Here is a 27,016-nt window from a genome sequence, read left to right as displayed (position 1 = left end):
AATGTAGCAAAGTGAAAAGAAAAAAGTCCAAATTAACTTTCTCCTTACCCTTAAGCATCTGTTCATCTGAATCTTCTTAAGAAACACTTTTATTTTTAACACAATGATAAGCAGAGACAACCTTTTTTCCAAAAAAAAATGAAAGCAGATTTAAATTGGTCAATTATTACAAATAAACATTTGATTCATTATAGATGGGGGAAACCTGAAGAGGGATTAGTTGAAAGATCATCAATTTCGACCTGTAGTTCAGCTCACTTTCACATTAGGGAGCAAGGTTTTTGAAAACATATCTAACATAAATGATGTCTACAGTTCTTAATCCTAATTATAAAACTAGGCCCATTAAATATACTTTTGGATAAAATAAAATAAAAAAAGAAGCAAACAATAATGCCTAACTGTTCTGGCACAGGTTCATCACATTTTGTGCAACTAAACTTGCTCTCAAACTAACTCTGATTTCACTCACTGAAAAAAATGGTTCTTGCAGGTTCAGAGATCAATCTTTTTTGCTTTTGCTGGGCTTGAACCTTTTGTAAACTTTCTCCACAAGCTCTTAGCATGTTTAGATACTTTGCTTATATGCCTCTTTATCGCTGTCCCAGTTTCTGCAAAACCTTGCAAAAGCTTCTGTTTATAGTCCCGCTTGGGAGAGTCTTTACTTTTTAAAATGTTTCCCTGAATAATGAAGCAAAAAAAAAAAAAGGCCTCAAGCTCGGTGTTTGATTACTTAAAACAAGAAGGAAAAAATTGGCAAACCAGTTTCTCAGAGAGGTCATCTTCTTCCTCCTCGTCATCATCTTCTTCACTGCCACCGAATTTACCACTCATCAAATCTTCACGTGAGTACATTTTCATTCCTGGCGCCCCTGGCATGCCCTGTTCTCGCAAAAATTGGAGACATCAAATCCATTGCACTACATGAAGCAAATTGGAAAGCCTAAACCCGATAGTAAAATACCTCCATAGATCTCAAAATCTTATCCATTTCAGCTTCTTTGGCGGGCTTGGCAACAAATGCTTCTCCAGTAATCCTATCCTGCAAATTTGAAGTTATGTATAATTCAGTTCTTGTACCTCCATGAAGTTTAATATTTAAATTGCAGTTTGTTTGCAGGGATACTTGGCATTTTAATTATCTCAAGAAACTTCCAAATCAGTTGATGTCAGGTAATTCGTTAATCAAAGAAACTGATTCACATATTTCAGTCCAAGATGACTTATTTTGTCAACAACAGGTACATGTGTCCACAATGACATCGGAGTTGGCCCAAGGCCATAAAGATATGGGGCGTTGGCACTCTGCATGATGCTAATATGATATACTAAATGTGGGTGTAAGTTATTTCTAAATGATTGGAAACTGAAGCTGCACAAGTGGGTCAGATCATGTGCAGCAGTTTTGGGGAAAGGGGTGGAGCGACAAGCAAAATTGTGTGTTTCAGAGAACTAATTAAATATAAGAAAAAGGTTAATCCAGTAGAAATATTAATAAGGGCGCAATAAAAATTGACAAATTGCAACTTAATGATAAATTAAATGTAGATCCAACTAAAAGATATGTTCGAAGGTGTACAATTGATTATATAGTTGGCCTGAGTTCATAAAATGATAAATCATGTAGCCTGTCACAGAATTGGGATTAATATGGCTCGATAAAGATAATGAAAAAGGAGTTCGGATCCTCTGTCCCAAACACCCCGTGTCCCCATGTCTCCTTGTCGATTAGGGCCAGATCATATCTCAAGAATGCAGTACACATCACGAGGATGTCATACACATCTCGAGGATGTCATGGCCATTTGATCGGCGAGGGGACATAGGGACACAGGATGTTTGAGATAGAGGATCCGAACTAATGGAAAAGACAGGAACCACAACTACAATATAACTATCATTTTGTTGGCTACAACTACAACCACAACTACAATATAATGATAAATCTATACTTGTTACAGATTCGTTTTATTTTTCAGTTTTTCCCCTTTTGATCTTGTCAAAATTGTCAGATACTATAATTGCATTAATTGGGTGATCACATGCTACAATTAAGACAAACATAGATGACAAAGTATAGTCTTGCAAGGAATCTTCATTTTCATTTGAACTGTGATAAATATCAAGTACAGAAAATCACCGCAGGAAGAGGGGGTGGCTTGACAGAGCATGCTTTAGAAAGGTCCTTGCAGAGAAAATTAATCAACTGATCAACTGAAGGTCTAGTGCTATACACAAATTCAGCAACATCAGTATCCGTATAACCCAAGATCTGCAAATGAATGTATCATGCATATTATAAAAATAGTCAAGTATCTTAAACTAAGTATGCACACTAAGTGTTAAATAACCAAAACGTGGTAGACAACATATTAAAAGCTTAAATCAGTATAATGCCAAACAAAACCAAAAAAGTGGGGTTTTGTGCAGCTGTAAGGTTGCAACATTGCAGTCTAAGAGTAAGAAGCGACAGTTTGAGTTGCTGGTTCAGTTTATGGAAACAAGCTTTTTGCCTTAGGAGGCAAGGAAACAACGGCTTGCACTGGCCCTTCTTATCTCCTAATTGGTGAGATCCTATAGGTGTGCTCATAATAGAAAAAACAATAAAAAGTTCCAATCATTTTGGTTATATTTTGGATTTATCATCCAGTGAATCATCCAGAAGTGAGACCTATTCATGACTTGCCAAATCATATTTTTATCACATAGAAAAAACATTCTCAGGATGGAAGGCCTCAAGTCCAAAATGCACGAGAAATAAGCATCCAATTCTTATCCATGGTAACCTGACCACTACTCAGCCAAATTCTCTTCTTCCTCTCACAGTTGTGTCCATTGAAGCACAAGGTCAATTGACCAATGTCAGGTGATGCTCAGTATAGAACATATGCTATCCGACAAGATGCTATACCTACCAAGAATGCATACATCCAGTACAATTTTTTACTAGTGAACTGAGCAAGAGTGGCGGTCCACCTACTAGCAATCTCCCAGACAAGTGAATTCCGAATATACCAAGCTGTAACGAATGAAATTCCAAACCTTGGATCAAGTACATGGTTTAGTAAACTGAATCTCTACAACTCAATTGCTATTTAACAAATCGACAAGGGATTAGTTCATATACCTCGAAATTTCTAGTAGGTGGGTTGTGCTGTATGGTATTCCATACAACACAATTGACATACTGCTTGGAATTTATTTTCTCCCAACTTCAATTTTTTTATACAATTAAACCATTTTTTTATTATATTTTAATCTTGTTGTGGTGTGGTACCATACAGCAATGGTCTGACAGAAATTTGAAATTGGCCTCGAAGAACAATAATAGTCCAATGCTCAAGATATTGCGTCGGGAACTATACAAATGACATAAATGGAAAAAGTGGGCCAATGAAATATAAATTTACCAGTAGGCATACTTATTCATTTTTCAGTGATAATCCATTAAGATGTTTAAGGATGCATTTGGTTCATGGAAACCATTTCAAGATTTCTATTTTCAGTTTACATTTTCCATAAAATGAATTTAAAATTTGGAAAGCAAATAAAAAAATCATGCAAGTTTCTTTGACACCATTGTATAATTAAATTTATTTGTTATACAGAATATTGTTTATCTTCCTGAAAAACAAAAAAAAAAAAGTTAATATAAATAATACTAGGAAATGGAAATTCAAGAAACAAAAGAACATTGGTTCAATTTTCTGTAAACAAATCTATCTAGCATCTGACTATTTATTTTGAATGACTTTTTCTAAAAGAAAACTGGAATTAAACAGGGATTCTTGATGCTATCAAAACTATTATGTGGGAGGTCAAATCTTGAACACCAATCTTCTATTCCCCTTTGATCCGAGAGATACATAACCATAAATTTTGGTAATGCAACAAACATATAAACCATGGTACAATGTGTTGTGTGGACATCAACTAGTGAATTAGTGTATAATTTTAGAACAGCATAAGGAATGCCGATTATTTCACAGCCTCTTCAGTTTAGGCAATGGAACAATATCAAACCTTTCCATGAGAGCACATCATCACTGCATTTATATGCCATACTTAATAGAGATTCTTCCCAAAGTAAATGTAGAGTGATAGGTCATAACTACTGCAGCCAACAACATAGGGCAAGAACCTGAGTTTCATTATATCAATGATGGACAAAAAGAAGGATTATTGATCATTAACTGTTTGTTGAAATGCTCAACTAAAGCAGTAAAAACAATACTCAGTTTGATGAAAGGAATCTATATAAAACAACTACATTTGATATTTTCCATTGCCCAAACAACGTTTACATCAGATGGAAGAAATGTATGATACCTCTTGACAAGCACGCTCAATGGTTTTACATTCTGAATTACATAATCCTTCAACACCTTGCTCAATCAGCTGGAAAATGCAAAATCTAGTTAACAATTACAAAAGAGGAGTATATTGGGTCAAAAATATATATCAGTAAGGAAACCAACTAATGGTGCCAAGAAGTGGCTTGGAATGAAAAGGAAAGGGGAAGAATTAAAACTAACAATTTGTGTATTTCTGAAAAACAGGAAGAAAAAACTTTTGCCAAGATAATAAGGGTAGTGCGCAACCAACAGGTTTTAGGGGTTATCATAATTTATAATTGAGCTCAATCACTTAACTAATACATATCTCCTTATTGAGTTCCACATAAACTAAATACATAGCAAGATTATTACACATTTACACCTGGAAGTCAAAATACATACACCGGGACAAGGGTTTGCAGAGAGATCTAACAGCATGTAAAACGAGGGATTGAACAAATGTGATAGAGAATTTAAACAGCCCCAGGTAACAAAGAAACCAATCCCAGAATACCATCCTTGCATCAATGAATTCGTTAGAGCGTTGAAATTGTAATTCCTCAATCTCTATATTGTACCGCTTCCAGAAAGAAGCCTTAAAATGTAGTAACTATCCAATCAATGGAACAAGACAGATTATATTTTTATATATGCTAGTATATAACAAGTTAAACAAGCTAACTGCGGCTTAGTGAATTTCCTGCACGTACCTCCAATTTATCGCCTTTCTCAACAAGGTCAATCTGGAGAATCCAATCCGACTCTTCTTTCTTCAGATTACAAATATTTTCAGCTATTTCAATGATCTGGAGCTCCGAAACCTAATCCAGCACCAAACCAATCAACCCAGATCTACTTAGATAGAGGAAAAGCGGGCGCAAATGAGAAAGAACTTGAACAAAGAGTCGAGAAAATAAGAACCTTCTTTGGCGAAATCTGAGACTCCTTTTGCTTCACCTGATGTATAATTTGATGGGAGATCTTCTCACAGACCTGGCACTTGATGAAGGGGATGTCGCCCTTTCGAGCAGCCGCGGGCGGCTTCTTCGAGGAAGCGAGGGAATGGGGAAGAGAAGAAGAGAGCAAGAGAAGAAGAAAAAGGAACGAAGAGGGGGAGGACTGGAAGCGCGACGCCATTGCTCGTCTTCTGCTCTCCGCCACCTCGCGACTTGATACGTGCCTATTTAGATTACCTGGTCTTTGGATCAAAGCTTCAAGAAGACTATGATCCGACCCGTTATGATAGTTTCACTTGGCCTATACTAGGATCCGAAAAAATCTTGATTGAAATTATATTTCTCATAATTCTGTCCTCAAAATGTAAAAGGGCGGAATTTGAGAAGTTTAAGGATAAATTGGAAAATTCCCCAGCCAGTGAAAAACGGCCCTTTTCCGAATCAAATTTTCCCCCGAAAACCGATCGGAGAAACTAGGGTTAGGGTTTATAGCCTCCAGCCCGCCCACGACTACTCGATCCCTAGTAACATCTGAAGCCCACCACTTCCAATGGACCCGATCATCCTCGAATCTCCTGCTCCGGTCGAATCGCTCGCCTGTGGCCCTCTCACCGTCACTAACTTCCAGACAATGCTCGAAGAATCCATCGAACGGTTCCTCATTGAAGTTACGAAGGAGTCCTATGACTTCTCCGCCTTCCGACCGATTTTCTTCCGCCTGATCCAGTCCAGCGTCGATCCGCCGCTCGAGGTAATCTGGTTTTACTCTGCTCTTGGCTACCACGAAGCAATCCGGTCGAAAAGGGACGTTTTTGATCGAATTTTTGCGGTGAGAGACCTTCTTCAGCTTCTTTCGGCGTGCTCCGCTTCGTGCAATGGCCCAAAGAGCGTGGCCTTGCTTGCTCCAGTTGTTTCGGAGCTATATTACTTTGTAAGAGAGGAAAAGAAGCTGTCTGGGAAAGTGGCGAAGAAGTTGAGAAAGGAGATAGATAGTTTGGCAGAGGCAGTTATCAGCTACGTTAGCATTTGTAGTGGTAGGAGTTCTAATGGTCAAGAGCTTTCTGATGGCTACTTGCTGCCTTGTTTTATGGATATAGTTAGGGTGTGGACACTGCAGCATTGTGAGAAAGGAGATGATTTGAATGTTCTGTTTCCTTGTCTCAGTGATGAAATTTGTGCATTCTTCAAGCAAGAAAAGTGTGGAATTGGATATTTGGCTGGTGCTGTTGCGGCAGAGACATTCTTTCTAAATTTGGCACTGAAGGTTCAGGTGGATGGTTTGCCAAGGCCAGACTTACAGAAGGAACTGACAATATGGAGTGTCAGTTCAATATCTGTGTTTCAAAACTGTGTTTTCTTTGGTAAGTTTCTTTCCCATACTTCAAATTCATGTGAAAGATTTAACTGCTCAGTCTTGAGCTAAATTTGTAGTATTTCAACATACAAGGAACTTCAGCTTAGATGGTCTGTTGATTTATAATAGTGTGAAGATTATCATGCTAAGCTACTACACTTGCTTATACGATCTAATTTCAGTATGTATCTGAACTTTGAATGTACCAATAGTTTTTGTTGTGTCTTACTATAGTTTATGATGCTGTCAGTTTCATGTTATTGTTGAAAGCTTTAGTTCTTCAGCACCTTATTCACTGCCTAAATTGGTTCTAAGTGTTATTTCATTCCCTAGATTTGATAGATGTTCCCTTGGCAGATTGTGATTCTTATCTGACTTCTGACCTTCATAAACAGATATACTACTGAGACTGCTACTGAAGCCGCCACTGCCAGTTATTACCATCTTGGTAAGTGTGCTAGTCAAAGACAATGAATGAGACATAACTAAGAATTTCAACGTGATGTAATATTTACCAACATTCTCCATAGTTGATCTTGCTTTGTGAATGAACTGAAAATTGATATACAGGATATCCTAGATAGCTTGCAGATGAATTATTTAGCTATGCTTGCCTCAAGAACCAGCTTTATAATCTTGATATAATTTGGTGATATTTGCTTGATCACAAGCAGGATCATGAACTAGTCATTGCTTGGATTTTGAATATTTTATGCCCGTCTATTAATGTCCACAACAAAAATGAACTAGTCATTGCTTGTAGGGAAAGTTGTTCTTTGAAAATTGGACTTTTGATTTCAAGTAGGTTAGAGCTACAAGTAGCATCAAGAAAATGTGAGGCCAAGTAAAACAGATCATATTATGCTTAAACTGTAACTTTGGTTTCATATGGTATGCGAGTCTGGATAAGCAGTTATCTTGTAAATTATCCGACCTTTTCACTAGTGAATAAACTTAAAGTCTCATAACTCTAGATCTATTACGATTTACGAGTATATCAGTCTATTTTCATGCTAAATATTTTTTGTTTAATCATAACATCAATCGACTACTAGATATTTTCAATTTCATTTCAAGGGTAATCTGATGTAACTTAATGGGCTACATTTCAATCGTATTCTTTTTCTAATGCAAGTTTTTTTTCCTCAGAGTTCGAAAGATGAAAGCCTGATACGAAATGTCCTCTATGATTCTGTGATTTTAGTGGATTATTCTTTCATAAATCCAGGATTTAAAGTAGAAAACTTCAATGACTCGTTGATGAATCTTATAATGAGAAGACTGATTGTTACTCATGAAGCCATTCGTTCAGTCAGGTGAATACAAGCCATTTTGAGACTGCAGATATTTGTAGACGAAGGTAGAATTAGTGCTGAAATTCATTGTCGTTGCAGGGGTAAAAGAGATTATAACAAAGCTATATCCTATACTAATGCATTCACAACATCCTGTGTTCCAAATGCCTTGGTCAAATGGGCCACTCATCAGATTCGCTTGGATGAACACAACCGACCCAGTGCTAACACACCTCAAGGGCTTCTCAGTTAGTATTTTGAATATTATCACATCGTGACTTTAAGTTGTGTTCTAGTTAATGTTAGAACTTTGTTTCAACTTGTAGAGTGGTTTGTGGTTCTTGAAGAACGAGGGCTTAAGCTTTTTGAAGATGACATTTTGGAACTGTGTAACAAAGTGATGTTTGAGGAATCTCATGACGATGATGCTACAAAGTTCAATTCAGGAACCAACACAGCAGATGATGATCTTTTCTTCTTCGATAATAAAGGAAGAGTTGAAAACGAAGCTATGAAAGATGATGACATGGGAACAGCAGAAGTTGCATTTCTCACGGCTGCTCATTCTATGAAAACTGACGTGAGCAAGAAGAGGAGAAAGCAAAGGGAACATGCAAACGAAGAATCCGGATCACAGTTGAAATTTCTGAAATACAATATTGACGATGATTCTGTCAAAGATTACTTTAACAGTGGTAGCGAGGTGGAGAATCCACCATCTGCTGATGAAATGGAAGAATGAGAGACAAGCTGAGAGCAGCATCATTACATTTTGATCATTGGAGACTAAACTTGTATTCTTAGGTCAAACTCAAAGACTCCAAGCAATGGTTGGAATGCTGCATTGCTAATGATGCTGGCCACATGCTTTTTCTTGTAAGGATGAGATTTTGTTCCTAACCACGGTTCACAACCTGAAGTTTTTACAATGATATCCAGATACTTTTATAGGAATGATTATGCTTTCGTTTCTCTAAAATGAAACTGTAATGCCCTCACTGAACTAGGAATGTGTATTTCGTTACAAGCTTTTTTCCATAAGTTATTATCTCAATTTTTGAAAAGCATCTAACAACACCTATGAACCTATCAAAATAAAACAGGATTTGCAAAAATAATTCACCATGCAGAAAACTGGAGATGATCAATCAATTAGCCTCACATTTGATGCTATCAAAGTATTCTCCAAGACTAAAAGACTTGTATTACTATCCTATACACAGATAACGTTTGTTCAAAATCAAAAATTCATTACATAGAGGAAAAGCCAAATAGCATGGAATCTGAACGTCCAGATTATTATCAAACCTCTTTATTTTCACTTTTCTGTTCATTAAATAAAGAGTTCGCAGCTGAGACATGCTGTTCAAAGTATAATATTAGTCAGTGGTTCCTCTTTTCATGGTATAATAACATATCCTGCTTCCTGGAGCACATCTGCCGCAGTTGGAGGTAGATTATGCCTTGAGATGGCATCTCTAACCTTGGCGTGGGTTTCCGCTTCATGCTGGAACATGGAGACCAGCTGCTGGAGCTCCAACGTCCTCACCTGAACTTTTTCTTCAGTAATCGGATTCTGCAACCCAAGATAAAGTAACCCTAGACCGATCAGAACAATCCCTATGAAGAAAAGAACTCCGGCAAAGAGACCAAACGCATATGGCGTGTTTGCACCCCCGGGTATTCCATCCACATTGATCCCAAAAAGCCCGGTGATTATCGAAAGAACTAGGCCGCAACCACCAAAGATGGTCAAATTATGCGTAACGCGGAGGCTTCTATCCTGGATCACATAGTCCATAAGATAAACAACATGGATGGCAGGTTTATGGGTAAGGTTGCATATAAAAAAGTAGAAAAATGTTTTGTCCATTCCAACATGGCGACAATCTTTCAAGGTCATACTTGTAGCCATGCACGCACTGTACTCTGCATAACGTCTTGAATTGTAAAAAGCCGCCCACGGACAGCCTCTTGCTCTTCCAACATCTCCCTGGTGCTCTTCTTAATTGTCTCTAGCATGATTCTTGAGGCATTTCCTCTCAAGTAATGCAGAAGCTCGAAAACAATTTCTTCCCTAGCATGCAAGGACCATTTAACTCTAATAACCTAGCAACCAGAAAAAATGTGTAAGGTTACACTCAAGTAGAGCTAGAAAATTTTCTAACTAGAATCTGCAACCACAATCGGCATAAGTACTTCTTTAGACCAATGTATATCGTATGATACTAAAAGGCCTTCTAGGACTGTAGTGATGATCCAAGAGTTTTGGGTTATCATATATAAACTACTATTTTTTTTTTTATAACTCGGACTCATCTATAAGTGGACTGTAGTGATGATCCAAAAGCAATTGCAGGGTATCTTATACAATCTACTCTTTGCAAGACTCATGAATAAGTAGAAATTTTTTGGTCCTCTTTATCCCATGAAAATAGTGGAATATAAAGCAACAAAAGCATGCTTAAGATGAAAGAAATGTTTTGGCATCAAGTTGCATTTATTCACTGGCAGTAGAAGATTTAATTTCCGGATTATTGTCTGGCATGCGTCAGCAGTTGTTGTATAAGCTAATCATTAATGCTTGTTTCTTTTTCAAAGAAAAAAACTAATCAAGAGATTGTAGTCGAACAAGACACCAAAAGAAAATGATGCCAACATACTCTAATTAGTATGCTTCTCCATAAACGAATTATGGGAAAACCAGGAACAATGGAAGTTAAGGATAAATGTATCTACCATAGCTATGTGCAATTTGAAAACTAAGTCATTTGGTAATATGGATAAAATGGCAAACAGCTACTTAGGAACAGACTAAAATTATTAGAAGCTTATGCAAATATCCGACACAATATTGGTGGCATCATCAACAAAGATGATATCCCTATCATGATGAAAACACAAGATTTGGTACCAAAATTTCTCACATTTAAACTTGAAAAATAAAGCAACAAGTTGGATTTAAGAAGTAAAAAACTTAAAAGGAGTTTTTATCAGTTGCTAGTAATATCAGCATAGTATATATATGTACTTAAAATGCTAAAGTCGAGACTAAATATCCTGCTTCATAGTTATATCTCCATGATAGGTTGCTTCATCGTTCTGATGGAAGATTTAAAACAATATGTAATTGTTATAGTAACATTTTCTTTATTAGTCCCTACTGAAAAAAAATTGTAGTTTGACTGCATGTAAAAGAATGATAGCGTCAAACAACACTGCTCAAGTAGTGTCATTTGACATTTGCTTGCACAGTGCTGAACAACACTGCAAGAACAGTTCTGAATGTTGTTCAACGCTGTCCAAATCAGCCCCGAACCGGAGTGTCTAAACTACCTTAAAGGATACGTCTAACCTAAGGGGTGTCTAGATTATTCTAAAGGGTGCCTTGTCTACTTGAAGAGATTCCTTGACTACCCGAACAGGGACATCAATCTAAAGGAACACCAACCAGAAGGGGTGAGCTGGGCCAAAGGGGTGCCTCAACAACCTGAGGTGTGACTACAAAATTGAAGATATGAAATATACGTCGCCATATCGTCCTATTGTATCAAATCACTGTCAAAACAAAGAACTCACCATCCAAAGGAGAAAAACTACGCCAATATAATAATAAAGGGCAACCTTGTGCATGAAGCTTCCGCTAAAGCTAGGTCTCAGAGAAGAGTCGGATCACATTGGGTCTATTGTACGCAATTGTATTGCAAGAGGCTATTTCCGCAACTCAAACTCATGCCCTCAAGATCACACTCAGCAATTTTACCGTTGCGTCAAGGTTCCCCTTCTACACCAACATAATGATACAACAACAAACAACCCTTATCCCACTAGGTAGGGTCGGCTATATGTATCATTTTATGCCATTAGGTTCTATCTCCTACTATATCATCACCTATAATTAAATAAATTTTATCTTATTTTATTGTTGTTAACCAAGTCTTTTTGGTTTTCCGTTTCCTCGTTTGATGTGTGTATTTGTCATAGTTTCACATCGCCTAACTGAGCATTTATTGGTCGTCTAAGTACATGTCCGTACCATCTTAAACGTGTCTCTCAGAGTTTTTCCTCAATAAATGTAACTCCGACTTTCTATCTAATACTCTCATTTCTTATTTTGTTCATCCTCGTATGTCCACACATCCACCTTAACATCCTACACCAACATAATGATAATGTGGTAAATAAAAAACTGAATACCTGAGTTGCCAATCTTCTGATTTCTTGGTTCAGTATGATACTTAGCAGATTCAAATCTTCATAATTTCTCCTGGTCAAAGTAGACACATAAAAAGCTCCTAAAAAGTTGCTAAGATAAGCCGGAAAAAAAAAAATCAAGGATGACATGTATAAACGATCGAGCACCTATTTACAAACTTTAGCTCAATCTCATCTGCTGCTCCAAAAACATACTTCCGGAACAATCTAAAGCACTCAAAAAGAGGAGACAAATTGTCATTCACTTATCAACCCATATTGTTACATGGATATATGTCTGACAGAGAATTTACCAACCCACAGATTTGTCAAGAAAAGTAAATCCGATGAGTGGAATTTTCTGATAGTAAGAACATCAAATAAAAAATTGGGAACGGAATGAAAAACTGAGCAAATTTGCAAAAGAACCTGCAAAGGGCAGGGTTTTCTTTTCCAAAACATTCTCTTCAGAACCAATTCTAGTACAAGGACAATCTAAAGGGTTTTTTGATTATCCACAATTCATAACTACAGGATCAATTTGGCAAATCTACATAGATCCTAATCAATGCAAAATGGAATAATTATATTAGTGGAAACTACAGTTAGATAAGATCATAGATCCTTGATCAGAGTCACTTCAATGATTTCAATCCTATACCAGATTGGACAATCTAAAATTAATTTTTTTTTATTGTCCACAATCCAGAACTAAGGATCAATTTGACTAACCCATATCGATCTTCATCCATGTGAAATAAATTATATTAGTGGAAACTAAAGTCTGATGCGATCATAGATCCTTGATCAGAATACCTTCAATGCTTTTTTATTCCTATTCCAACATATGTGAAACAACTGACTGATCTAGCTTCCTTAGCTAGAATCAGAACTATCAGACAATCAGGAAATCTGTCATTGTGATGCTTGAAAAGTAATGATTTTCATTACTGCAACAACAGCCTTCTAAACTTACACAAGTATATATAGTAAGTAGTTTTACCAGATGGAAATCGCAATTTCTTTTATTCTTCCTAATTAGAAACACAAAATGAGATTTCTGGATGTTTATCTTGGGTTTTGTTGTCTTGTGTTTGACAATTGGACAGGTAACAAATTAGCTAGACTTAGGGCTTCAATGCAATGTCACGGGTAAAATTTATGGGAGCAAGAGCCAAGAAAGGACTCATATTTCACATATTCAGCATCTTTAAAAAAGATATAAAGGCTGACAAAAATAGTATCAGATCTAGAAATCTTTAAGTTAGATGATTAATCCATGCTATTTTTGATGCAGAATAGAGAATCTAGGTGCTCATAATTCTCATACATCAACTATAAATCCCAAACCATTCACCAAGATCATGATCCAAAGTTTTCGAATTATTAAATAAAACCATACTCTTTTTTTTTCTCTTAGCACCATGGTAGCGAGCTCCACTATGAATAATTGTCAGGTATACAATTTTGGAGCACAAGCCGCCACAGATACAGATGTTAACACAACTAAGAATCATCAGGTTACTGCTGACGTGCTGAAACAATTTCATGGAGAAAGCATTCTAAACCATATAGAATGAATCCATCTATTTCTAGGGGTTAGAGAGGGAGGCAAGCACAGAGAGAATGATAACATATCATACTGCACCTATCATCCCACCGAGAAAGGCGGCTAGCTAAATGAGCAATGACTTCATGAACCGACTTTGGTGCTGCACTTCCACCAGCTAGAAGCAAATCCTGCAAAATATTGGAAAGATGCTCAACTATACATGAAATTCAGATACATAAGATAAATTCTATCCATGAGATAAAATGCTAGCCAAATTTTCTAACAGACCAAGGACTACTTACCTGAACTTCAGTTATGCCAAGTACATTGATACTTGATGCAGTGCCTTTAACATGTAGTGTAGTAACTAAAAAGTTTTGAGCTTGCCAAGAGCGGAGAACAATTGGTATGTCATCTTCTCCATGTGGGTCACCAATTGATTGACCCAAAAGCTCAAATAACAGCCCACCAGCAACCCTAACTGGGACCTAAACAGCTAGCACCACGATGAAATAAGTCTAAGAAAACAAAAAGTAGATCTAATAGAAAACATGTAGACACAACAGAAAATACTACTGCCAATAACATCAGAAATAGTGCATTTTACTTCCACAGAACCGTCACATAAGACTCATAATTTTCTGTTGATAACTTTTAATAACAATATGAAAAAACAGAACCCAGAATTTATATTCATGGTGATTGGCATCCCTAGGTGCTCATGCAAGAGAACTATGTTCTATAATATTTCCATGATCTTCAGTAATTTCTCTGAAGTTCACCAAGACAGATTTCTTTTAGTAATGCAGAAAATTTTCATACAGTAGTAGGCAGGCATTTTGAGGTTCATTTGATCATCAACTATTGTTGATGACATGTCAGTCGTCAAGTGGTACTAATAAAATATTATTTTCGGATGAAAGTTAATCACACAAGTTCCCTTGACTTCAAGAAGCACAATATCTAGAAAGTATATACTTTTTTTAATGTTATGTCATGTTTATGTATAACTTACTTGGATGTGCGGGAATTAATAGGTCGAGATAATTATGATTTCAGGCTCTACTATGTTAAGAGACTGACAACTATGTGAATGGTTGCAGAGGTACACAGCATAAAATATCATGTAAACAAAAAGTCAAACTAAAGACAAACTTACCCTTATATATTTTCAGAAAAATAAGAATAAATATCTCCTACACAAACTTACCTTGATGTTTTGATGCTGTTATTAAAATTAAAATAATTATTATTATTATAGCATGTGTTAAAAATTGATATCTATTCCCTCAAAAAACTCAAAATGTGCAAGGAATTACCACGAGAAAAATGTAGTTATCCCTTGAAAGATATACAACTTAGCGACTTTGCATCTAGAAGAAAGGAATGAAGAATATTCCATCCACTGATACAATTACATGAAATTGCTTATAGGATAGTGTGATGACGAATCAAGGAAGGTATTCAAAAGAAATGACAGGGTATTTTATTGTGCTCTAACCAGAAAAAAATTTGATAAGGTACTCTAGACACTCTATCTAGCAGATAATGAAAAGAACTTTAATCAGTTACCATTACCTCATACAAAAGATACTTCATTTTTTCACTAATGAGTCGGCTTTCATCTCTCAAAGCAATGTTGATGGCAGGATGCAACCATTGAGCATTGCTTAGCCATGCATCAATAGCATGATGGCCAGCAGTGACATGACACCACCATGTCGGCCCTACTGGTCGTTCCCAGTATGGAGCAGCAACATCAGCAACAGTAAAATCTTCCTCTTCATCAGCTATATATGTTTGCTGTGAAGACCAGCTAGCATCAACTTGGACCAACTGGACAAGCTCTGAAATTCTAGCCCATCCAATGGGAACCCAACGACCACATTGTAAACCCTTGATGTTCTTGGTTTTAATTTTTGAGTTATCAAACTGCGGAATTTCATCAGCATTAAAGGTTGCAGCACCATCATCAATTGCATTCATGTCAGAAATAGATTCAGGATCATCCAAGAGTTGGACAGAAGGACCATCTTGTGTGGACAAGTTTACTTGGTTTCTTGTATCCAGATTATTATTTCTCTGAAAAAGATGGGTTTTTGCAATGGATTTCTGCGCACTTGGTGATTTATGAAAACGAACAAATTCAAAAGCACAGATGAGCCCATTTGTCCATAGGTCACTTCTTGGATTGCTATCCTTAGTTGTCTGGAGCTTATTCACCTCCTGCTTCTTATTCTTGCTGTCTTTGTTAGCAGAGTCTTGTCCATCTGTGTTTATCATTTCGATAAAAGAAAAGAATCAAACGCAAGATCCATGAGGTGAGTACTTGGACTAATAAATAAAGCTTACCATTAAGCTTCATGGGCTGCTCTTGATAATCGGTAAATCTTCTGCTTGTCTGGACAAAGAAGGAATCGTCATATCACCGATTATTACAATCAATTGTATAAAGCACAAACGCTCATCTCGACAAAGGATAAAAAAAAATCCACTAGTGGACCTCAAAAAGGTCCTGCGATATCTTGGCAGGAAGAATCCCGTGATCCCCAATGGCACACGCCCCAATTTCCATGGGATCTCAAATTAATACAGAGAAATCGATTGAATGCATCATAAAAGAACTGAGAAGTTGAAGGACTTACACAGGAAGGGAGAAGGGGGGCAGCACGTAGAACCTTCGAGCTGGAGGTACGCGCTGGAACTCCTTTGGAGACTCGGTGAGTGGCAGTGAGCTGTCGAGGAACTAAATCGAGACCGATATGGCCCAATTATGCCAAGTTGTGGGCTAAAATTGGAACCTGCAACCGCCGGTGACAATTGTGTTTGTTGAGAAAACAAATTGTTTTTTCATTTTCAACTTTTTATTTACATTTCTTTAAAAATGTACGAATAATATATTTTAGTAGATGCCTATATTATTAGCATGTTGACATTAAAATTAAAACTAGGGGTGAGTATTCAGTTAATTCGGTTCATAAATTAATCGAATTAATCGAAAATCGATTTAATGTTAGCCAATCGAATCAAATTAAAATTTTACTAAAACTGAATTAACTGAATTAGTTATTTCAGTTAATACTGAATTAACTAAATTTGTTTAAAATAATAATAAACAGAATTTATACAAAATTAATATCAAATTAACTGAATTAACCGAATGCTCACCCCTAATTAGAACATTTATTATCTCATTATCCTATGTTATTCTTCATAACCTTATTTAATTTAAATAATGAGTGATTCCTAATGAGTAATTTTTACCATGTAAATAATTTGAGAATATAATTTAGAATTAGAAAATCTTGGCAGCCTAATATTTTTCATGATTATAGGGTTATTAATTTTTTTTTTCTAAAATTATCTTCCACAAACTTAACATCTCCCCCTTACCCTCGTGCCCTCTCCAAGCTTTGTCGATTTTTTAACGACACCATCGTCTAGATTCCCCTCGCTTTGACTTTGAGTCGTACACTTCTTCCTAGCTTGGGCGTTCTTGTTCCATGATCTCATTTGTCCGCCACTTCCTCCACACTGACTTTCCCCAACACCTCAGACTAGATCCATCACCGTCGACTACTTCTATACCCTTTACAATCTCGTTCAATCAAAGATTCAGGAAGCGACCACCACTGCATTTACAGATCTATGATGTTGCAAGGAGTCCTTTAGGATATTTTCCTTTTGTTGGAACCACTTAGTCCACCAAATTAGAAATCAATTATATTTATTTACTATATATATTATCAACTTATTATTATAATTATTATTATTAATATTAATCATTTATTTTATTTTATTTTAAAAAATAATCAAATATTAAATTGATTTAGTTGCAAAAGTGTCTAGGATTGAAAATGCGTAATATAGTAAATATTAAATTGGGTCATAGTATTACCTATGATTGAATCAAATAATATTAGATTATGTTTTATTTTTCATAAACTTGGTTATGTAATTATCTGGTAATCAGATAACTAAGGTTATACATGACAACTTAAACAAATGCACCCTCATATTTATGGAGTCCTATAATCTATAATGTGGAAGATGGAAGGTGTATACATGAAACCTATAAATAGTAGCTTATGTGAAAGAAATATTGGATGACAAAGGAATAGAAGTGAATTCTTTTTCTCTAAATTACTCTCTACTATACCCTTATTTGTAGTATGGTTATGTAGTGTTTTATTACACGCAAGTCTCTAGCTTACTCTCAATACTCCTTTTGGGTTATTGTCGTAAGTTTGTTTTGTTTCTTGTTTTTGATTTCTTTTATCATGGCTAATCTCGCAAAGCTTGAGTTTGTCGCTCTTGATATCATTGGAAAGAACTACATATCATGAGTACTAGATGCCGAAATCCATCTAGATGTGAATGGTCTTTGAGAAACTATCATAGAAGGAAATAAAGTCACCCGTCAAAAAAATGTCAAAGCTATGATTTTTATCCACCATCACTTTTATGAAGGTCAAACAATTGAGAACTTGATAGTGAATGACCCATTTGTCTTGTGGATAAATTGAAAGGAGAGTAATGATCACCAAAAGACTATCATTCTTCCAAAAGCTCGTTACGATGGGATGCACTTATGTTTGTAAGATTTCAAAAGTGTAAGTGAGTATAATTCATCAATCTTCCATATCAATTTACAATTGAAATTATGTAGTAAAAAAAAGTAACCAATGAAGATTTATTAGAAAAAACATTCTCTACTTTCCATACATCTAATATGCTCATGTATCAACAATATCGTGAAAAAGGTTTCAAGGGACAACTGGTTGCCTTCTCATACATGGCAAAGGAAAAGTGGAAGACCAAGAGGCATTCTGGTCAAAAGGCACCTAGGGAGGTGGCAAACCAAGATGAGATGACAGATGAAGTGGTTTATGTGGTAGAGATAATGGAATAAATGGATCAATTGGACAATGATGACTTGGAACAATATGATGATGTGGTTAATGAAGCCAATGAGGTAAGCACATCACTAAGGATAGATGTTCCTCCTCAGCAAGCTAATGCTCATGGAAACAACCCACCACCACCAGTGGTGGAAGAGGAGATCTTGCCGGAGGAAGTAAAACACCAACCTCCAATGGCTGAAGCACAACCAAACCATGTTGATGAAGCTATAAACAATGGAAGGAATGTGCCGCAACCAAAGAAGAAGAATTGGGCTAGCCTCTTCAAGGACAATCATAAAACAAAACTTTCTATAAAACTAGATCAGTATAAAGCAAAGGAAGAAAGGTTAGCTTTTGACTATAATGACATAGATAGTGTGGAGGATTCAATCGATTTTTGTCTTGTTAGTTGTTTCATGGGTTGGCATCAAGGTAGAGATGGTCTCCGAATCATATATTTTCAATGGAAGATTCCCCACAAGTTTTTCATGCATAAGAGTGGGTGGATAGTCTTTCACTTTGATAAGGAAGAAGATCGGGAAAAAGTACTACAAGGAGGCCCTTACTTTGTATTTGGTATTCTAATGTTTTTGAAGATAATGCCTAAATATTTTCTGTTTGATGAGGATGAACATTTTGTGTCTGATTGGATATAAATTCATTGCCTCCGACCAGATTGTTGGACTCAAAAAGTGTTAAGCATGATTGAATCAGAAATTAGAAAACCATTGTACACCGACAATTTGACATGTGCAAGAGAACATTCAGAGTATGCGAGTCTCATGGTGGAGGTTTTGGCTTTTGGAGAGCGGATTCATGAGCTCTATCACCCTACCTACTGGTGTACAAGTTGACTTAAGAATTATCTATGAAATGGTACCAGATTTTTGCAAAACATATAAGAAGATAGGCCATCAATCGGAAATTTGTCATAGAAGAACTGCAATTGTTGGGCAGCAACCTACATGGCCTGAATAGGATGCTCACGTTGATCCAAATATGCAAGGATATGGGAGATCAAGATCTCAATCAATTAGGGGTCATAGGAGGATAAGAACAAGATATAGAAATTGAACAAGGCAACAATGACTGCTAACACAATAAAGACCAAATGTTGAAGTACATGTTGAGCAAAATGATCTTGTCATCATTCTGGTAAACAACCCCATTCTAGTGATTATCTAGTCCCCTATTGTTGAGAACAATGATCCCCAAGGAGCGAATCAAATGCCACAACAATAGATTCCACAAATAGTAGAAATAAATGCAGAAATACCTCAAAGAAGTGTCGAAATACAGCTACCACAAGTAATACACCAGTCAATAGATTTTAGCTTGGGGAGCTCTTCATCCTCTACGGGCGCACAGGAAAATGAGACAGCAAGTGAGATAATCCATACAACATCTGAGACATCAACATCCTCTTTGCCCTCAACTACAATAGTAAATGTAAGTGTGGATATGGGAAATAGTACACGAGCCCCAACAAGTGGCAGACGACTATGAGTGTGAGCAGCCCGAAGAGGTGATAAATGAAGATAGCTTCTTGGAACGTTAGGGGCTTCCACAAATCCCTAAAGCATGGAGAAGTGTTGCACCTTGTCCAACAAAAAGATATCCAAGTTATGTCATTAATGGAGACAAAGTTCAATGAGATCTCCTTAGGTCCAATATTACAAAGAAGGTTTTCAAATATGAGTCATGCACATAATTTTGATTTCTCTAACTATGGTCGCATACTACTTCTTTGGGACTTGCAGAAAATTGATATGGATAGTATTATGACCACCAATCAGTACATACATTGTCATGTTCGATGCTGCATTTCTAGCATGGGCTTCTTGGTAACTTTTGTATATGGGTTACATTCAATTTCTACAAGGAGGTCATTATGGGAGGCACTCACAGATCTAGGAGGCACCTTTTCTGATGCATGGATGATTATGGAAGACTTCAACTCTTATTTATCTATTCATGAAAAGCAAGGGGAATCTCCAATTACAAATCATGAAATGAGGGACTTGCAGATTTTTACACAAGCTTGTGGTTTAGTAGATCTTCGATCCATTGGATGCCGCTTTACATGGTCTAATGGTAATGTTTATTGTAAATTAGAGAGAGCTCTAGTAAACACCTTTTGGTTGATAGCAGATTTTGATACATATACGGAGTTTACGATGCTTGAATGTCTCTCGGATCATTCATGTACCATTGTACACATTAGCCAAGGACTGACCACCAAATAGGGCTTTTAAATTTTTTTTAACATGTGATCATTACATGAAGATTTCAAAAAGGTTATAGAAGACTCATGGGTAGCCTCAACAATAGGAAATGCCCAATTTATTTTTGAAACAAAGTTATTCCAATTGAAAGGACATTTAAGAGAGCTAAACAAGAAGCATTTTAGATACATTTCAGAAAAAGTAATAAGAGCAAAGATAGAGCTAGAAGAGTTGTAAAGAGGCATTCTAGATGGTGGTCCAACTCCTATGGAGTATTGTCACATAAGAAAGAAAGTCAACCTACTAACGGAAGCGGAAAGATAATTTTATCAACAAAAAGTAAAGAATGTCTATTTGAAAAGTGTCGACAAATATACAAAAACTTTTCATAATGTGGTGAAAAAGAACAATAAAAGAAATGCAATCATCACACTCAAGAAAATGAATGGAGATCAAACCACAAGCATAAGAGAAGTAACGGAAGAGTTTGTTGATTATTTTCATGGTTTGCTTGGCCAAAAGGATATGTGCAACATTTGGGGTAGCAATGAGCTCATGGAAAGGAAGTTAACCATGGGACAATCTGAAAACTTATGTAAGTTGGTTGAGCTAGAAGAAATAATGGTCGCTCTACACAATATTGGATGTGGGAAAACTCCAGGACCAGATGGTTATGGTTTAAAATTCTTTACCTCCTCTTGAGATATTATTGGTAATAATTTTGTTGCAGCTGTACAGGATTTTTTTTTTCAAAATGACAAGATACTCAAGCAATAGAATCACTCCTTGATCTCACCATGTTGTGGGTGTTTCAGACTATAGGCCAATTTATTGTTGCAATGTGTTCTACGAAGTTATTGCAAAGATCCTTACTTGCCGATTATCTGAAGTCCTGAGTTACTTATTAGATCCAGCCCAAGTAGCATTCATCAAGGGGTGTTCTATAGTAGATAACATATATTTAACATAAAAATTACTTTGGAAGTATGCACGTGAGAGGATCTCTCCTAGAGCATTATCAAAGTGGATTTAAAGAAAGCTTTTGATATGGTTGATTGGAACTTCCTTTCCTTTTATTTTCATCCAATGTTAAGGAGGTGTGCATCACACATCTTATTTATGCGGATGATCTAATGTTGTTTTATCTAGTGGATATATCATCTACACAACATATAGTGGAATGTTTGGACTATTTTGGAGGGTTTTCGAGGTTGTGGGCAAATCCTCAAAAGACACAAGTTTACATGGTTGGTGTGAATGCAAGTTTAAAGAGTAAACTTCTTGGTCACATGGGGTTCCAAGAAGGTTCATTTCCTTTCTGGTAATTAGGTATCCTATTGGCGACGAAAAAGCTAAGGATTATTAACTATAGGCCTCTCCTAGATACTATTACAAGAAGGATAAATACTTGGCCTAAGCATACCTTATCATATGTCGAGCATTTAGAATTGGTGGATATGGTTCTCCAAAGCATAGAGTGTTTTTGGCTCTCAATGCTTCCAACTCCTAGTCGAATAATTGACAAGATCAAAGTTATTTGTTATATGTTTGTTTGGTCTTCAAAACACTCATTTATATTTTGGTCAAAGATTTATTTATCAAAGAAAGATGGGGATATGGACTTAGGGATCTTTTTGCATGGAATGGGCTTTGTTAAGCAAAATATTATAGAATATCAATGCCAAAACAAATTCTTTATGGGTCAAGTGGGTGCATCAACACTATATCAAAGGGACTGATTTTTAGACATGGGAAACCAAGACTTTGGACTCCCTTGATCAAGAGACTTATAGAAATCCGAAACAAGATCTTAAGATCCTCAAATGGAGTTGGTAGACCAAACATGACAATGATGGATTGGTTTCTCAAGAAAGCAAAAGAAGTTATAAAAGATTATCAATTCTTCATACCAAGGGGTTTAGAGGTGACTTGGAATTCGATAATGTGGAGGCAGGAAATCATGCCAAAGCATCGGTTCATCTTATGGATGCTAGAAAATGGTAATCTAAGAACTAATGATAGAATGAAATATGAACCAAACAAAGAATGTGTATTGTGTCGGCATCAAGAAGAATCAAATCATATCTTATTCTTTGAATACTCTATAGCTTGCGGATTATGGAGCAAAGTGAAGCAATGGTTGGATATTAATTTGATTTTCCACTCTTTTGATGAATTACAGCAGGTCCTTGGGCGGAATTATAAAGATGGTAGCTGGAAAACAAACACTCAATACCTAGTCATCTCAAGCATGATCTACTTCATATGGGAAGCTCACAATAGAAGTCAGTATCAAGGGATTGCTCCAGATGTTGATTGAATTTTCCACAAAGTTCAGATCCATGTGCACCGATTTGTGAATCTCAAGCCAACATAATACTTCTTATTTGGCTTAGCATGGTTCAGGTGATAGTTACATCATGAGGTGTAATGTGGGTTTCGATTTTGTGATTGATTGTATGCAACTTTGTTATGTCCTAGTTTGTCATGATATATTTTATGTATGTTGTATTGTGATGCATCAAAATGGATAGAATGTTCTCACTTGATGCATGATGGAGTATAGTGATTGAGTGCAGATTGTGGAGTTTACCTCAACTGTAGAGGTTTAAGCTCCTAGACATTTTGTATGTTTTGATATGTTGCTTTGGGAGTTTTTATCTCTCAAAGCAGATTTATATATATTTACCTATTTTCGTGAAAAATGTTTCAAAAAATATTATGAATTAATTTCTTACATCTTGGTTATTAATCCAAATAATGAGTTTTATTGAAAAACCAAGAGACTAGTCGAACTGGTGTTACTCCATTTCCTGAAGCAAATGTGACAGCCGTGCATTTCAATAATGCATATAAAGGTTGAGATCATGATTGGAGTCGTGGACGTGGCAGTGCATGTGAATGTGGATGTGGACGTGACCAGTATAGTTATACAAATTATGGTGGGCACATGAAAGACAACTCATCCCCATAAGTGGAAGACTAGTAATGAAAATGATGAAAGCCACAACAAAAAAAAGATGGGAACAAATGTTATCATTGTGGCATGAAAAGTCATTGGTCGAATACCTATCGTACCCAAAATATCTTTGTGATCTCTATCAAGAATTAACAAAAAACAAAGATAAAAGGATTGAGATAAATGTTATCTGCAATGATGTAAACTAGGTCTTGTCAATAATGACTTTTTCAATTTCACTTCTTTAGAAGTTGTCATTTCTTTGCCAATCATTCCGAAGGTGAAACTAGTAATTTTATTAGTGACAAAAACATCCAAGACTTGTAATGATGCAAGGAACACTACAAGAAAAAAGATCTATTAAGACATTTTCTTTACGACACTTATCTATAAGTGTCATAATAGACACCTTATAATGACACTTATCAAAAAACAAAAATAATTAAAAAATAAATATCAAATTAGACCCTATTTACTAACATTTTTAATAAATATCATTATTAATCGATTACTAATTCTTCTCACTTAATTAAAACCCTTGATTCATCGCAATCCCTTGCACCTGCCGAACTTCTTTCTCGCGCGCACTGCTTCGATCGTTCTCCCCTTCTCCTTCATCGCGCGAACTTCTTTCTCACACCGCACACGGCCTGTTCGATCTCCTCTTCTCCTTCATCGAACTTCTTTCTCACTCCACACACAGCCTCTGGTCCTCTTCTCCTTCGATCTCCTCTTCTCTTGTTTGTTGTCTAACACCACAAACCACTTCAAGTTTCGCACACCACCTCATCTCCTTCGATCTTCTCTTCTCCCAACATCGCGCCTCTTTCTCACGACACACACAGTTATATTTTTCGCTCGCCGCTACATTTATTTCTCACGCCGCAAGTTCACTGCCTTTTCCTGCAACGCGCTGAAGCCATCTTTCATATTCTCTCAGGTTTGTACATCTTAATTCTTTCTTGTTTCTCCCTCTTTTCTAGCAATTAGGGTAAGAGTTTTATGTTTTTTATATCTTATTTCTTTTTTTGTTTTGTTTTTCTTAATATTACATTCATGTGGATAAATTTGTCGTTCACATGTGTTATGATTCCATACCCCAAAATCGTTTAGAGGGAATTAATCATAGGTCTACCAAATTTGAGGTCTAAACTCAATGAAACATATGTATTAATGTGGGTCAATGCAGTCCTATTGGATGATTCGGTGGATCAATGGATATCTCAATTCACAACAAGGAAAGGCAAGCTAGACAACTAGTACTACTTCATTACTTTAGCATGTCCATCTCTACCACATTGACCTTTCTACTCTTAATGTTTTCCACACCTTGAACAATTTTTATTTTGTTGCATCCTAGGTGTGTCTACTTATATCAATACTGTCAAGAATCGTTAAAAGTTATATTATCTTTCTTAATTACATGTTGAAAACTCCAATACCTTGTATAAGTTAACTAATAAGATGAACATAGTTTCATTTGAGAAATTTTAAATGATTCTAATCAAGTTTATGCTTATACCATTAACTAGCAAAATATCACTTTAATAATGTCCTTGAGTAATACCAGTGATAAAGTTTGCTTAATTACAATGTTTTAATTATGATTCTTTTGGTTGAGATAATTATATTAGGAAATGTAATATATTGGTTCTTCAATTTTACTTCAACTTGAATTTTGTCTATTGATCATCACGGGATATAATATTCCCTAACAATATACCTTGCTTTATAAAATATTTCCAGAGCACATTTAAAATAAAGATTATACTATCTAGACATTAATTTCACTTGCTTTACCACTGCCATGATAATTTGTTTTTCAATTTATCATAATGTTAAACTTATGTGAATAAGTACTTTTGTAGAATCATTATGGATAAGAGTTGGATGATTTTACCGAGACAAACTGAAGAGTATAGAAATAGAGTTGAGAGTTTCTTGCATTTTGCATTTTCTACTACTAACATAAATGGAGTGATTTTATGCCCTTGTGTACGGTGTAAGATTGGTATATTTGTTTCAAGAGATGTTGCTTACGATCATTTGATGGTTGATGAATATATCAAAGGTTATACTCACTGGGTAGCTCATGGAGAGATAACATATAGTGCATCTACAAGCTCTGCTTTTGTTCCATCTCGAAAGGATGTAGATGATATGCAAGGATTAGTTTATGAGACATTTGGAATCCCAGAGCATAATGATAGTATTATTAGCACATCAGAATTTGAAAATGATAAAGAGATTCCAACTAGAGAAGCATAGAAATTCTATAAATTAATTGATGATTCACAAAAAGAATTATATCTAGGTTGTAAGAAATTCTCAAAACTTGCATTTATTATTCGTTTGCTTCACTTGAAGTGTCTAGGGAAAATGACTAACAAGATTTTTGATATACTTTTAAGTTTGTTGAACGAAGCATTTCCAAATTCAATGGATGATTTGCCTAAGTCATACTATGAAGTAGAAAAATTGATGAAGCAATTAGGACTTGGTTACGAAAAGTTTGATGTTTATCCTAATGATTGCACTTTGTTTTGGAGGTTGGATAAAGACAGAATTCAATGCAAAATATGTAGTGAACTTAGATAGGAAACATCTGAAAATGATCCTACTGGTGAGAAGAGAAAAATTGCACGTAAGATTTTATGGTATTTCCCAATGAAGCCTAGATTACAACGTTTGTTCATGTCATCCAAAACAGCATCCCATATGAGATGACATTCTGAATCCCGTACAAAAGATGGTTACATGCGGCATCCGGCTGACTCTCCAGCTTGGCAAACATTTGACCATAAGCACCCAGAATTTGCAAAGGATCCTAGGAACATAAGGCTTGGTTTAGCATCAAATGGATTTAATCCATTCAAAAATATAAGTGTGACACATAGTACGTGGCCAGCTACTTTAATGTCATATAATCTTTCACCATGGATGTGTATGAAGCAACCATACTTTATGTTGTCATTATTGATACCTGACCCATCCTCTCCAGGAAATAACATCGACATCTACTTGCAACCCCTTATTACATATTTGAAGGATTTATGGGAGATAGGAGTTCAAACATATGATGCATCAACTAAACAGAATTTTCAATTGCATGTTGCATTACTATGGACAATAAGTGATTTCCCCGGATATGCAAACTTATCTGGATGGAGTACTAAAGGAAAACTTGCATGCCCAGTGTGGCATCAATTTAAACATTCCCAATGGTTAAAACATGGTGGA

The 27,016-nt window shown here is 36.0% G+C and overlaps 3 protein-coding genes across 4 annotated transcripts; 1 reads left to right on the top strand and 2 right to left on the bottom strand.

Moving 5' to 3' along the window:
• Positions 1-216: 216 nt before the first annotated feature.
• On the bottom strand, positions 217-5,519 carry LOC122016525. The gene is made up of 7 exons (XM_042573855.1): positions 5,259-5,519; positions 5,048-5,158; positions 4,330-4,398; positions 2,141-2,272; positions 965-1,042; positions 763-882; positions 217-681 (listed from the first exon to the last, which is right to left on the bottom strand). Exons 1-7 carry the CDS (start codon positions 5,472-5,474, stop codon positions 496-498), a joined length of 912 nt encoding a protein of 303 aa, XP_042429789.1. The 5' UTR covers positions 5,475-5,519; the 3' UTR covers positions 217-495.
• Positions 5,520-5,707: 188 nt separating this feature from the next.
• Positions 5,708-8,896, top strand: LOC122016515. The gene is made up of 5 exons (XM_042573845.1): positions 5,708-6,654; positions 7,043-7,095; positions 7,797-7,963; positions 8,042-8,190; positions 8,269-8,896. Exons 1-5 carry the CDS (start codon positions 5,844-5,846, stop codon positions 8,682-8,684), a joined length of 1,596 nt encoding a protein of 531 aa, XP_042429779.1. The 5' UTR covers positions 5,708-5,843; the 3' UTR covers positions 8,685-8,896.
• A 187-nt stretch (positions 8,897-9,083) lies between these two features.
• Positions 9,084-16,294, bottom strand: LOC122016502. Of its 2 annotated transcripts, none has more exons than XM_042573834.1 (9): positions 16,192-16,294; positions 16,041-16,089; positions 15,267-15,958; positions 13,991-14,176; positions 13,797-13,876; positions 12,305-12,364; positions 12,140-12,209; positions 9,848-10,051; positions 9,084-9,725 (listed from the first exon to the last, which is right to left on the bottom strand). In XM_042573834.1, exons 1-9 carry the CDS (start codon positions 16,261-16,263, stop codon positions 9,342-9,344), a joined length of 1,797 nt encoding a protein of 598 aa, XP_042429768.1. In that variant the 5' UTR covers positions 16,264-16,294; the 3' UTR covers positions 9,084-9,341. The 2 variants fall into 2 exon arrangements, with proteins under 2 accessions (XP_042429768.1, XP_042429759.1); XM_042573825.1 differs by having other exon boundaries at positions 13,785-13,876; positions 16,192-16,293.
• Between the last annotated feature and the right edge of the window lie 10,722 nt (positions 16,295-27,016).

Source organism: Zingiber officinale, chromosome 1A, assembly GCF_018446385.1.
Source record: "Zingiber officinale cultivar Zhangliang chromosome 1A, Zo_v1.1, whole genome shotgun sequence".
Lineage (NCBI taxonomy): Eukaryota > Viridiplantae > Streptophyta > Magnoliopsida > Zingiberales > Zingiberaceae > Zingiber > Zingiber officinale.
This window is presented reverse-complemented; position numbering and strand designations above follow the sequence as displayed.

Bases quoted from the DNA above. Each gene is read 5' to 3' on its own strand.
- LOC122016525 (XM_042573855.1), bottom strand. From the start codon at position 5,474: ATGGCGTCGCGCTTCCAGTCCTCCCCCTCTTCGTTCCTTTTTCTTCTT. The intron at 2,273-4,329 runs GTATCATACATT...ATTCATTTGCAG, and splicing joins TTGAGCGTGCTTGTCAAGAG to ATCTTGGGTTATACGGATAC. The intron at 1,043-2,140 runs GTGATTTTCTGT...TCAAATTTGCAG, and splicing joins AGCCACCCCCTCTTCCTGCG to GATAGGATTACTGGAGAAGC.
- LOC122016502 (XM_042573825.1), bottom strand. From the start codon at position 16,263: ATGGAAATTGGGGCGTGTGCCATTGGGGATCACGGGATTCTTCCTGCC. The intron at 13,877-13,990 runs GTAAGTAGTCCT...AATATTTTGCAG, and splicing joins TTGGCATAACTGAAGTTCAG to GATTTGCTTCTAGCTGGTGG. The intron at 10,052-12,139 runs GTATTCAGTTTT...TCTGGTTGCTAG, and splicing joins TCAGAAGATTGGCAACTCAG to GTTATTAGAGTTAAATGGTC.
- LOC122016515 (XM_042573845.1), top strand. From the start codon at position 5,844: ATGGACCCGATCATCCTCGAATCTCCTGCTCCGGTCGAATCGCTCGCC. The intron at 6,655-7,042 runs GTAAGTTTCTTT...CTTCATAAACAG, and splicing joins TCAAAACTGTGTTTTCTTTG to ATATACTACTGAGACTGCTA. The intron at 7,096-7,796 runs GTAAGTGTGCTA...TTTTTTCCTCAG, and splicing joins TGCCAGTTATTACCATCTTG to AGTTCGAAAGATGAAAGCCT.